We start from the raw sequence: 14,061 nt of genomic DNA on the forward strand, positions 1-14,061 counted from the left end.
TCCTATTCCTATGTTTCATTCTGGTTTCCATACTTGAACATGTTCAGTCTTGTAGCATTAACCAAACCTCCCATAAATCTTAGGTGGGCTACCTCTAAATGGATTAGTCTACAAGACTGAAGTAATATGACATTAAAAAAATTTTTTAAATGTTATGTATATAAGCATACACCCTGAAACTGAATTCTAACATTTTGACTAACCAAGAACATTTGTGGCAGAGGAAATATTTTTCTCTCAATCTCATATATGTTCATTTTCTTCTTGAACAGTTTCAAAATAAGGAGCTTCCATAGCTGGTAATAATATCAATACAACAGGAAAAAATAGTTTATAGTAACTGGATATTCTTGTTTTTACTTTTTATAAAGCATACTAGTAAAATATATTAGAGGAGCTTATCTTAAACCTGTCCTTTTCTTTTTTTTTCAGTTTTCAAGTTTTCTTCTGCCTATTTGCATGCATTTTTCATGCAATTTATCTAACAGAAACTATAGATTTTTTCTGCCTTCCTTCCCCCACCCTATCAAAATGTATAATTATCCTTCCTTCCCATAATAGTCATAATAATGTCCCGCCCTATTGGACTCTGATCTACTTTCAGCAATTCATTTTTCATAAGCGCTAAACTTTAACTAGAAGGCTCAGGATAAAAGGCAAGACAGTGCCACACAAACAAGTCACTTTGACGGGCTTACTAATTGAATCAGGAGGTGACCATGACCTGCTGTGAAGGATGGACATCCTGCAACGGAATCAGCCTGCTGATTCTACTTCTGTTGGGAGTAATTCTCAACGCCATACCGCTAATTGTCAACTTAGTTGAAGACCAAGGTTTTCAAAACCCCATCTCTTGCTTTGAGTGGTGGTTCCCAGGAATTATTGGAGCAGGTGTGATGGTGAGTAATATTTATTTGACATGATTTGGAGAAAGGCCTGCCTATTTTACCAAATTCCTAAAGACCATCTTTCAGCCTTGCAGTGAGCTATGTTTAGGATAAGTGAGGAGCAGTGGTATGGTATTATAATTAGTGGTTATCAGTGAAGAGTGACAATTTAAATAAATTAAACCATGTGGTACAGGCTAGAGAGCTTGGGCAAAAAAGTAAATAAACAAAATTGATAAAAGTTGGTTGGGTCATCACTGATCACATTTCTTCACATTAGGGCTGCTCTTCCCAGCTTTATAGTTGGCGTTAGGGACCTTCTAGATTCATTCCCTCAATTTTCCTTTGCCAATATCAGTCTAAGTATTTAGAAGGCATAGAGTAGGAGGAGGAAGTGCTCAATAGGAATGGGAAGTGCTGGCCCTGTGGCTTAGCGGTTAAGTGCGCATGCTCCGCTGCTGGCGGCCCGGATTCGGATCCCGGGCGCGCACCGACGCACCGCTTCTCCGGCCATGCTGAGGTCATGTCCCACGTACAGCAACTGGAGGGATGTGCAGCTATGACATACAACTATCTACTGGGGCTTTGAGGGGAAAAATAAATAAATAAAATTATAAAAAAAAAAAAAAAAGGAATGGGAAGAAATATTCCCAAGCACGATGAGTATCCTGGATGATGATAATTGTGAGGCACGAATATGGCATTGCCTGAACCGAAGGGAGTTGGCCTAAGAGATTTGGGACTTAAACCCTGGCTCTCTGACCTCAGAGACTTTCAGACTCAGATCTTACGTACAGCCCAGAACATCATGGTGCTTATTTAATGTTGAGTTGGATAATTATTAATACATCTATCTTTGTTGAAGTCTGCCACAGAGCAGTGTAATAGAACTCCCCAGTGTACGTAATCACGTATCACCTGAGGCACTTGTAATAGATGTAGATTTACAGACCTCCTCCCGGGGACTCTGATGGAGTAGGCTCGGGTAGGACCCACCTGTGGAGAGGAATGAATACTGGTTTTGGACTTGGCAGAAAGCTTAGGTCCAGTTTTGTCTCCAATATGTTACTGTGAGCAAATCATTTATCCTCTGATTTTGTTGCTATATTCAAAAAACGGGGATGTAGATATTGAAGTCGGAACATTCAGCATTCAAGAGGCTTGCTTTTGTTTGCTTACCACGTGGCTACTACCTATGGGGGTCTGGTTAACGCAGAGAAAGGAGCTTTTGTTTGGATGCGTGTGTGTTTCAGTGACGACGAGTTACTGCTGCTGGTCCTATCCCAGACTTATAGGAAAACACTCTTGGGTTGTTATGTATTAAACTTTAGATAAAAATTTGTCCTTCAGCTGGTACACTGGACTTGAGACCACTCTGGCATCAAAAAGTCATTCTAGGAAGCATTCCCCAAAAGTTAATAGTTTCTTTTCCTTTAACGTCGTAAGCACTCTCTTCACCCTGCTTTAGAGCCACTTAAAGAAAAGGCTTTTGGAAAGTTTTAGGCTATTTCTTCAAACCGCCATGAAAGTTCTCTTCCAGGCTGAGAGAGAGCACAGAGCTCAACAGGGTGACGCCACTGCAAATCCTTCTGTCTGTTGTCTGCCCTTCTGGAGGCTTCTCTCTACTTGAATAGCATGAGCTTCCTTCACATCTGCTTAGACCAGAAGCCAGGAGCAGCTGTCCAAGTCTAACCAATAATGTCAATTTCCATGAAGCTTCTAAAAGTTCCTCAGCCAAAACAACCCATTTAGAATAACTCATGTAGCTTTAGATATAAATTGGCTCTACCACAAACCCCATCACAATTTAAAAAAAAATTTCTTGCTAGCATTAAAGGAGACTGAGGTGATGACGGCCCAATATCTTCCATGTGTTGTTCTTTTGGGAGGCAGAAGATGGAGAGGGGGGAAGACACAGAGAAAGACACAGAGAGAAACCACTGCTAAGTGCCAACTACTGGGTTCATACTTTACACTGTTGTCTCCTTTAATCTCTTTAATAATCTGGCTGAGAAGATATTATCATTTGTATTTTAACAAGCCAGCAAACAGAAGGTTAGGAATGCTAACAAGGTCACACAGTAGGTGTGAAACTCAATTCCAGATTTCTCTGACTCCAAAGTTTTGTTTTCCACCAGTATTTGCACCATAATCCTCAACATCTGTCTCAGTCTGACAGATAATTCATAACTTAATCCATAAATTTCAGTTACCAGGAAACTGAAGCATAGAATGGTTATATGAATCTGTGAAACAGTTTCAGAGAATATGGACTTCCTTGTCCCATGACTAATTTACTTTATCACCCTCAATAAATATTAACAAAAGGTACCACGCTAGGCTTTCTCTGCTACTCAGTATTGTAGAATGTCATCAAAGCATCAAACAACTCTTTGAAAAAGTCAAGAGGCACTTTATAGATTGAGCCTCAAACTCTAGACTAGGCTCACAAGCAAACAGGCGCATGATGGAAGGGCTCAGAATACAGGTGTATTTTTATGTTCCTCAGATATACACAGAATGTGGAAGAATATCTTTTTCAAAGGGAATTGTGTCCTTTACAACATCTGTCAAAATACCAACTAGTTCAAAAGATTAAACTCTCAATATACTTGTAAATACACAGAGACGTTAATAAAAAAGACGAAATCACTGCCTGTGATAAGCAGTTTTGTCATAGCTCTTGAAATCTTTCCCAAATTGCTGTAGCATTTTAAATTAGTATTGCTTCCAAAACAGGAGATTTTGCAGGAAGTAGGTAATAATAAAAACTATGGAATTCATTATTGATTACTTCATAAAATATATTCATTTTATGGTTTTATGACTTATCCAAAACAGAGGTGACCCTTCTCATCTTTTGAAACCATAAATAAAAGTCTTATGTGATTATCTTCAACTGTTATCTGCTAAATGGATAAATCAACTCATGTTCTTTGCCCAAGTACTAAAAAAAGACTTGAAATGTTTGTTCTTAAAGGGCATTTTATTTTATATGAGATTAATTGTAAGCCTGATCTTAATCACACTTACTCGAGTTCACTCACTACATAATGGTAATTCATCAGTTATTAAAGTCTTAACAGAGAACAAATTGTTGAATGTTAAACAAATTAGAAGATATTTTGTATAACAAGAATTTGCAAAATATAGTTTTTCTGTTTGTTTGTTTGTTTTTGTGAGGAAGATCAGCACTGAGCTAACATCCATGCTAATCCGCCTCTTTTTGCTGAGGAAGACCAGCTCTGAGCTAACATCTATTGCCAATCCTCCTCCTTTTTTTCCCCCAAAGCCCCAGTAGATAGTTGTATGTCATAGTTGCACATCCTTCTAGTGGCTGTATGTGGGACGCAGCCTCAGCATGGCCAGAGAAGTGGTGCGTCAGTGCGTGCCCGGGATCCGAACCCAGGCCGCCAGTAGTGGAGTGCGCGCACTCAACCGCTAAGCCACGGGGCCAGCCCTAAAATACAGTTTTTATATTTATGATTAGCTATGGCTTTCTGTGTTCCTCTCATGTTCAAGTACTTAGAAGATGCCCCAAAATTTGAATTCTATCACAGAGTTTTAATGGCTTAAAGCTCCTCTGTACTTCATTTGTAAAATCATATACCTTACTTCTAAGACAACAAAAGATGAGTTTCTGTAAGAAAAAATGAATACTACTCCTTCTTCTCTTTATAAAAACAAACTCTTACGCATTCAAAAGTGCTTAGGAACTGAAGAGAAACAGTATTCTCATAATGACTCATTTTGACAGACTAACTAGAAGATTTATAATTCAGTCACATACACCCACACGCTTTCACATTCTAATATAAAGAGCCCCTCCAATTTCCAAAGCTCTGAATGGGCAAAACAGTTGAAATATAGTGAATTATCAAGTTACTCATAATAACATAACAACAATGTGTTAACATGTCATGAAGTTAACTGGGTGGGGATTTATATACTATAAGCTAATGTTACTTTGTAAAATCCCTTTGCAACGGAACTATGAAAGTAAATATTCACCATCTCTGAATTAATCCTCAAGTAAGTCAGCAGAGTTTAATTTACATCAATAAGGAAAATGGAATGATTTATCCATTTAAGTTGTAATTTAATATTGCTCCAATTTTCTTTCTTTCTTTTTTTTTTTCTGAGGAAGATCAGCCCTGAGCTAACAGCCAGGCCAATCCTCCTCTTTTTGCTGAGGAAGACCGGCCCTGAGCTAACATCTGTTGCCAATCCTCCTCTTTTTTTTCCCCAAAACCCCAGTAGATAGTTGTATGTCATAGTTGCACATCCTTCTAGTTGCTGTATGTGGGACGCGGCCTCAGCGTGGCCGGAGAAGCAGTGCGTTGGTGCGCGCCCAGGATCCGAACCCGGGCCGCCAGTAGCGGAGGGCGCGCACTTAACGGCTAAGCCACGGGGCCAGCCCCGCTCCAATTTTCTTTTAACAGAGTCCTTAATTTTCTAAACCAGGGGTTGACAAATTTTTTCTGTAAAGAGCCACATAGTGAATATTTTAGGCTTTGCAAGCCAGACAGTCTCTCTCACAACCATTCAACTCTACTGCTGGTGCGTGATAGCAGCCATAGACAATTTGTAAGTGAATGGGCATGGCTGTGTTCTAATAAAACTTCATATATAAAAAAGAGGTGGTAGGTCATAGTTTGCCAGTTCCTGCTTTAAATGATTTGTTCCTTAAGCTCAGAAGGCAGTATAGCTTATGAGCACAACAAAAGAAATTTAGTCCATAAACACTGACACTTATTTGGGGGCTAAAAATTCTTTTCCCTTTTTTCTTTTTCTTTTTCTTCTTTTTGGTGAGGAAGATTAGCCCTGAGTCAACACCCATTGCCAATCTTCTTCTTTTTGCTTGAGGAAGAGTGGCCCTTGGCTAACATCTGTGCCCATCCTCCTCTATTTTGTATGTGGGTCGCTGCCACAGCATGGCTTGATGAATGGTGTAGGTCGACACCTGGGATCTGAACTGGCAAACCCCGGGCTGCTAAAGCAGAGTGCAGGGGACTTAACCACTATGCCACTGGCCTGGCCCTCTTCTCCCTTTTCTTCTGGGCTCTCAGCTACGCCCCAAAGTGGCTGGCTGCCATACATATGTGTGACTTCTAAATTGTAAGGGTGTTGGTGTTCAAGGCAATATGTCAGCAAAGCCTGATGACAATAGTGTGCTCCACGAGCGACGTGGAGTCAGCACATGGTCAGCGTGGGGTGAAGTGTGTCAGGAAAGCTGCCTTGTAAGGTGCAAATCTTAGACCTGTTCTGAAAGAACAAAGGTAGACGTGGTCTTGGAAGAAGGAATCAGGAAAGGGGCCGTTAGAAGGAGCACAAGGAGATGACCAAGGTTGATGGTGGGGGAAGGCTAAGAATGAACAAATTCCATATAAGAAGAGAGGAGAATTATAAAAATTGGCCAGTGTGGAAGAGTGGTTAAGAGTCTGGGCTCTGGGACCCAAATTCCTAGCTTTAAATCCCAATTCTTCCACTTGGTTAGGTGAGTTAATTCAAACTTTCCGTGCCTCAGTTTTCCACCTCAGTAAAATGGGGATAATAAGAGCACCTACCTCACAGAATTGTTATGAGGCTGGAATGAACTAAAACATGTACGGCAACTATGACACTGTCTGGCATGTGGTTAGAGCTCAAGAAAATGTTAGGAAATGAGCCAAGGAAGGAGAGAACTACTCAAGGGCAGCTGTGCTGAGACAGCAAAAATACCTTATGGCTAAAATTTCTTAAGTGGGAGGAAGTAATTCACATTCTACTCTTCAATGATACAAAACTTCTTCCAGTAAGAACTTCTAGTCATAGCTACGGACTAGATATTACTAAAAATTTAAACCTAAGTCCTGAGAATGTGGCGTCATTTCTCACAGCTTTCCTCAGCAATATGTGTTTCCATTGACACAGAATGCAGTATAGACAGGATTTCTGCACATCAATGTAAAGTGAGATCATTACATATTACAGATACAGGAGCAGAAAGGAGAATGTGGAACTAAAAACTATTCACAAATCGTAAGCATTTGAGTACTAGCGAGATGGTGGCGACCCCGGGAGTGAGAGGAAGGTTAGGGGAGTGAGAGAAGGTGGTGACAGAATTCCTAGTTCCCAACTGCCAGGCAAACAAAACCATGAATTTCCTTTCTGGATGCTTGCCAGATTAATTCCTACAATTTTTGGGAAATTGCATAAGTGGCTGCAGATTATAGTAACTGGAAAAAAAAAAGTGAATTTTGGATGATGCAACCCATTCTTTCAGAAACATTCCTTCCAAAATAATGAATAAATAACTCATTCTAATCTATTTAAAATCCAAGTCTCTCCAAAGGTGACTTAAAGCAAGAACGTAGCCGGAAGGGTTTGAAACTGCTTTCCTTAAATTCCCCTTCCCCTCCTCCTCTTTAATCTTTATAGTCGACATGGGTATCACAAGATCAAGGACATTGCCGAATTGCCTTTCTGTGCTCTTGAGCCGTCATTTCCCACAACTGGTGGTAAATGGAAGGCGGGGATTACTGCTTTTTCATCTGATAAGATGTAATAATACTCATCTTTCCTGTCATAATTTCCAGGTTATCCCAGCAACAACAATGTCCTTGGCAGCAAGAAAAAGAGCGTGCTGCAACAACAAAGTCGGAGTGAGTACGGGGAGACTGGTCTGGGAGCAGAAGCGTCCGAGCAGTTACCAACATCGAAGCCAAGCCACCCTGCGCCAGCAGCGTCCACCGAATCACTCGTGCCACAGGCAGGGCCGCAGTCTTAGAAACATGCTGTTTAGAATGACCATATGATAATATGGAAAGCGTGACCTTCTTCTTTTTTTTTTCTGTAAAGATTTAGCTTTGGAGCCGGCCTAGAGATCTTGCCTCAATCTTTAGTTTCACCAGTCTAAAGGTTTTTCAAAGAAAGGAGATTTATAAGTCACACTCAGAGCCACGATCAATCTCATAATGCTCAAATACGTGTCACTTTTGTGGTGTGTATAAAATAGTTAGGGAAAATGTATCCTCAGTTCTCTCATGCCTATGGAAGATTGGTTTGCTAGGATCGGAATGATAATTGTCCTTATCCAGTTAAATTAAAAGAGACACCAGTTATTTTTTGAAACATTTAGTATGTGCCTACTATGTATAAAATTGTAACTAAGTTAAAAGTAAATTAATATTTATTAACCTTCTGTCACTATGCTCAGAATACTTTCAAATGTTATCTTAATTCTCTCAAAACCCTTGAGTGGGAAATATTATGATCTGTTTTATTGACCGAGAAATTGATCCTCAGAGAAAGCAAATAAGTTGCTAGTGTATCACAGCTAGTAGGTGGATTTTTATCCAAATCCATCAGACTCCAAAATACACAATCTTTACACTATTTATGCCATGAACTTTGTTAGTAAGTAACACTGAGGGGTCTCACAATTCTCTAAGGAAGCGGGTGGATCAATAAACAAGCAGGCACAGTAAATATTCCTGGCTGAGCGTCAGGTTTTAAAGCAATGGTTCTCAGCCTGATGGGAACATCAGAATCACCAAGGAAGATCTTAGAAACACCAACGCCTGGTGGCCCCCAGAGATTCTGCACCAGTGTTTTTCAAAAGCACCTTAAGTGATTCTAATGGGCTCCCAGGGGTGAGAACCACTGTTTAAAAGCGTATTTAGGTACTGGCCTGGTGGCATAGCGGTTAAGTGCGCGCGCTCCGCTGCAGCGGCCTAGGGTTCGGATCCTGGGCGCGCGCTGACGCACCACCTGTCAAGCCATGCTGTGGCGGCGTCCCATATAAAGTGGAGGAAGATGGGCACGGATGTTAGCCCAGGGCCAATCTTCCTCAGCAAAAAGAGGAGGATTGGCTGATGTTAGCTCAGGACTGATCTTCCTCACAAAAAAAATAAATAAAATAAAAGCATATTTATATCCATATTACATATTTATATCCATAACAGTTAGAAAATTTGTATTTTTAAAAATTACCTTTTTCTGACATTTGGTATTTATCTAGGATTATAATTACTTTGCTAATTACTTATAGTCTTTGTTCCTGATACACTGTAGGTATTCAATAAATATTAATTTTCAGTTTCCTTCCCTGTCACTTTTCTTCTTAAACTGTAATAATTTGGAGTTTGACTTTGCATTACCTCTATATTGTACTCACAACATTCTTAAGACATCCCGAGATATTTCTGAATCCCCGAACTCAAAAATATCAGAACACTTACGTAGATTTTTCTCTCAAATCATATTTCCATTAAGAATCTTTTTTTCCTGCACATATCCTTTCAAGACAAGTTAGTCATCTCTTCAATGATTAAGTTTTCTCTCTCCTTTGAGGACACAGTGAGTTGAGAATAACCAAACTGTTGTCTCATGTAGGTGTTGGGCTTAACACACCAGGAGGTTTTGCTCCCCCATTCTACCCTTGAAAAGAATTGGAATTCATGCTTCAGCAACCTTACAGATTATTACAGGCCGAGGAGCTACAGGAGCTCCTGGAGGGCCCAGGGGCCCTGTACGATACTGCTCGTGCTCCATTAATAATAGTGGTGCTGGCTATTGAATCAAAATCGCCAGTTTACGTTGATTAGATGCAATAAAGAGTTCTTAGTCACTTTTCTGACTTGGTGGAAGCCCTGCGAGGACTGGTGTTGAAGTCCTACCTCTTATCTTCCAAGTCTAGATAAGACCAAAGCATCATAAAAACGACAAAGGCTAGATCTTGGGTGGGAGGGGAGAGGGTCACCAAGGCTTTTCCCCTATTTTAACTGTCCCCACTATTTCCCCTACCTTAACTGTTTTTGTCTTTTCTTTTTTCCAATTCTTGATTTTGTTTCTGAATATTTTGGTTTTGCTATTTAAATGAGTCCCACTCTAAGGGAAATGCAGATCCCTGGAACCACTTTCTAAAGCCAGGCCCCTCTGTAGTGATGAGAAGTCAGAAATAATAGATGACCAATATATAAACAGAGTCACACTTCTTGATGAGCAAATTTAAGTAACTTGCACAGGCCACAGTAGCACTGAAAAATCAGGATTTGAATTAGGCTCCAAATCCATCCTTTTGTGCTCTTAGCTGGAAGGAGTGTAGTGTACTGATTAAAACTTGAGCACTAGTGTTTACACCTGTGAGATCTTGGCGAGTTTGTCAACCTCCTCGAACTGTAGTTTTCTCATCCATAAAATGGGAATAATAACACTATCTGTCTCTTGGGGTGATTGAAAGGATTGTAAAGCCCTAGGTTCCTCGACACACACTATATAGGTAGCCACTTATTCTGCCTCTTAAGAGCACAACATGTCAACTCTCTAGAAGTTGCAATATTATCCCACCAAAGAAAGAAAAATTATTCCTTCACTTTGGTTCTGCAGATTTTAAAATAGTCATAATTATCACTAACAACTTCACTGAAACAACACAGAGCTTCTTTTTGGAAAACATACACATATCCCAACTTTCATTTGGGCCATAACATTTCCTATTGCTGAATTTCATGCTTTTTTCTGTTTTCTGACTCTGATTCATGAAATGAAAGATGCTTAGATGTTTACAATCTTTCCCTCTGACACGGTGCTTCTCAACCAGAAGTGATCTTGCATCCCCTACCCCCAAGGGGACATTTGACAATGTCTGGAAACATTTCTGGTTGCTATAACTGGGTGGGTGTGTGTCTACGCTACTGGCATCTAGGTAGAGACCAGGGATGCTGCTACACAGCCCACAATGCACAGGAAAGGCCCCAACAGCTAAATGCCCTAATGCCAATAGTGCTGAGGTTGAGAAACTCTGTTCTAACACCACACTGTTGATTGCTCACTGCAGGATGTCAACCACTGGCCACTTACAACATCAGGGCCAAATCCAGATTAAAGATTTGAGAGTCAAGAAACCAGACATCAAAATGCAGGTGGTTAAGATCTAGTCAAAGTTCTGTGAAGTAGGAATTATAAGAATAGGGAGGAGGAACCAGATCTCAGTGGTCAGTCAAAATGGACAAGGCTTGGGTATGTAGAAGTTCAGAATTTTCAGAAATAGTGGCAAAACTAATAATCTTTTAGTGAGTCTAATCAAATGGCAAAAGACTTTGCCCTCTGCCTTCTTTTATAATTCATACTTAATCAAACTGTGAGCTTAAGATTTAGGACTATAGGGTGACTAGAGGACGGCAGCAGTTGATTGAAAAGACCATACACGCTGTTGAAACTTGAAATGGAACAAGACCATGTCATAACGGGCAAATGTGCCTACTTTATTTTTCAGATGTTTCTTTCATCACTGTTGAACGTACTCACAGTCATTGGTGCTGTGTATTGCATGTTGGTATCTATCCAGGCTCTTGAAGAAGGTCCTCTCATCTGTAACTCTCAAAGCAACAGTACTTCCAGCTGTGAATTTTCATTTAAAAACTTAAGGTGAGTAACCTGACTTGCACTGACTGTCTTGCATAGCTGCAGCTAGTTAGAGTAGAATACTGTGTTGACACAGTGCCATGCTTTTCTTTGATGAAATTACTGGGACAAACAGAATCTTAGGGATTTAGTACATTAACCCCAACTGGCAAAATCTCATAGAAATGGAGGAATCATTGCATTCAGAATGCCTTGGGTATGGTCTTGTCTAAAAGGAGTAGTTGACTCAGACGGCTTATCCTTGTCTTTTAAAAATCTATGGCTGCATATATGCATGCATATAAAAAATTTCTGGAAATAACACACCAGAAACTTAACTTTCACCATTGGAAAGTGGTAATGAAGGATGCCCTGGGGAAGTGAAGGCAGCACTGACTTTCTACACTTCTGAACTAATTAAATTTGTAAGTCCTAAGCATATATTACCTTTATAATTTTAAAAATTGAATAAAAACACAATAAATAAATAACATCTAGAGCCTTATCTATAAGCCCTAAAAGAAAGAAAGCAGCCGATGGATTCATGCAGACATACTACAGATGCTCTGTAGGCACTGTAGGGAATGAATCAAACTTTAAGTCATGTAGCAACAAATAATACTGGAGTAACATGTAAATGGTTCATTTCAGTCTTGTAAGATGGTTCTGTGCTTGAATCTAGGCACAATTTGTAATTTGTACAAGTGGAAGAAAAGAAAAATCTAATTCATTAGTTATCTATATGCTGCTCAGTTTGGAAAATACCCAGAATTTGCTTTTGTAGTTACATGAAAAAAATTTTTTCCCTCCTTTTCCCTTATCTTACTACATCAAAAAAGAAAAATCTCTCAAAATTTGCATACCACATTTGTGGTGAATCGAAATCCAAAAAAATTCCCTTTACTAATAGATCTGAAGCATAAAATTAGATTCCAACCACAGAGGCAATACACATTCAGTCCTTAGCAGAGGACAACTCACCATGTACCAGGCCCCAGCGTAAGCTCTGGAGATGACAGCACTCGAAGTATTCCCATCCTTGTTGGGGAGAGTGATGGAGAGTGATGGAGAGTCAACAGTCACAAAAGAGTGATCCTATGGTTGCTGCAAACTGCAGAACACACATTCATATTCCACGTGCTGAAACACTGTTGTTTCCCCAGGTTGAATGTCAATTGTTTGCATCCAGAAATGCAAACTCTCTAAGAACATTTAGTCTTACTCTGTCGTAAACCAAAGAAAAAGCATCTTGGATTGATGTGTTCGGGCTAAAGGTTTCTCATTTTTCATACCTTGTTACAATGGGCACAAATCACTTGAATTGGACATATTTAATATGTCTTTTGTGAGTAAAAATTGTACATCTGGTTTAAGAGCAGATGCAACCCTGCAGTTCTGAACCAAGAAATGAGCTCCTTCAAAGGGGGAGCTCCTTTATTCTCCTATCTTGAGCAAGTAGCAAAGCGCCTGCATAAGTAAGTTGAACCACACGAAACTGATATTCAACCATTTAGGACACAGAAAAATTCAGAGTTTAACCTAAGAGTAAGTACTACAGAAATGCTTGAACAATGGGCTACATAACGACTAAAAGTTTTGTACCTATTCGACTACATGGACACATGCTCAGAAACCCTCATCTTAGCTATAGTTTCTGAGCACAACATTTCAAAAGTGCTTTCTGTTCTGTACTTGTATTTTTTCTGGGCACAATGCTGCATTCTTTTGATGGTCAGTGATATTCCTGAATATCTTATTTTTATCATTTCTTTCATTTTTCAGGGACATTCATCCAGAATCCTTCAACCTGCAGTGGTTCCTCAATGAATCTTGCACAACGTCTACTGGTTCCAATAATCCCACCAACAACAAGGTCACGGCCAGCGACTGGAGAAGCTTGAACTTCGAGTCTACAGAAGACAAATACAAGACTATCCATTTCTCAGTATTTTTAGGTCTACTGCTTGTGGGAATTCTTGAGCTCCTGTTTGGACTCAGTCAGATAGTCATCGGTTTCCTTGGCTGTCTGTGTGGAGTCTCTAAGCGAAGAAGTCGAATTGTGTAACTTAATGGTAATGAAATGGAAATATTAGCAGTTTGAATCATGAGAACTACATTTAAAAGACACTCTTTTAGAAACCAGAAGTTCAATAACGGAACATTATCTAGAAAGCTGTATGAGTCATTTTAGTGCAAAAGGTTGTTTTCAAAGCCACCTTGGAGGTGATTCTTTTAAATAGAAAGCATGTTGGTAAATGCATAACACTTTCATACGGAAAGGAAAAGTCATCAGTGGTTGACTTTGGGGACAAGTAGAGAGAAGCTTTCAATTTGTTTTGTATCTTTCTGTACTAGTTGAATTTTCTAACTCTATATTCCTGTGTGTGGAGAGAGGAAGAGAGGGAGGGAGAAAGGAAAAGGGAAGACAGGGAGGGAGGTCGGGACAAGAAGGAGCAGAAGTTATCCTGGAAGTGAAGCTATGGGACTTTTGTATTGTATTTCTCTATACTTAGAAAAAAAAAAGACTAAAGATATAACTTGAATATAATCAAGCTTTAGACCTAATTTCCAGCTTACAGGAAATCTAGGGAAAGAGGACATACTCAGACAAATTCAAAAGGTAGGACTATAAACAGACAATAGCCCTGTTTTCAACAAGAAAATATATAGAAAAAATAAAAGGTGGGATGGGTTGAGGGAACTATTCTAGGTTAAGAGAACAAAGAGATGTGATTCAACTAAATGTATTATATGGACCTTGTTGGGGATATGTGGGGAAACCTGTACA

At 39.6% G+C, this 14,061-nt stretch overlaps 1 protein-coding gene across 1 annotated transcript; it reads left to right on the forward strand.

Annotated features, from left to right (window-relative positions):
- Positions 1-719: 719 nt before the first annotated feature.
- On the forward strand, positions 720-13,965 carry TM4SF20 (transmembrane 4 L six family member 20). Its single transcript, XM_004427646.3, has 4 exons — positions 720-899; positions 7,466-7,531; positions 11,146-11,297; positions 13,056-13,965. Exons 1-4 carry the CDS (start codon positions 720-722, stop codon positions 13,336-13,338), a joined length of 681 nt encoding a protein of 226 aa, XP_004427703.2. The 3' UTR covers positions 13,339-13,965.
- Positions 13,966-14,061: the final 96 nt, after the last annotated feature.

The sequence above is a fragment of the Ceratotherium simum genome, chromosome 37 (assembly GCF_057802395.1).
Source record: "Ceratotherium simum simum isolate JZ-2026a chromosome 37, ASM5780239v1, whole genome shotgun sequence".
Classification (NCBI taxonomy): domain Eukaryota; kingdom Metazoa; phylum Chordata; class Mammalia; order Perissodactyla; family Rhinocerotidae; genus Ceratotherium; species Ceratotherium simum.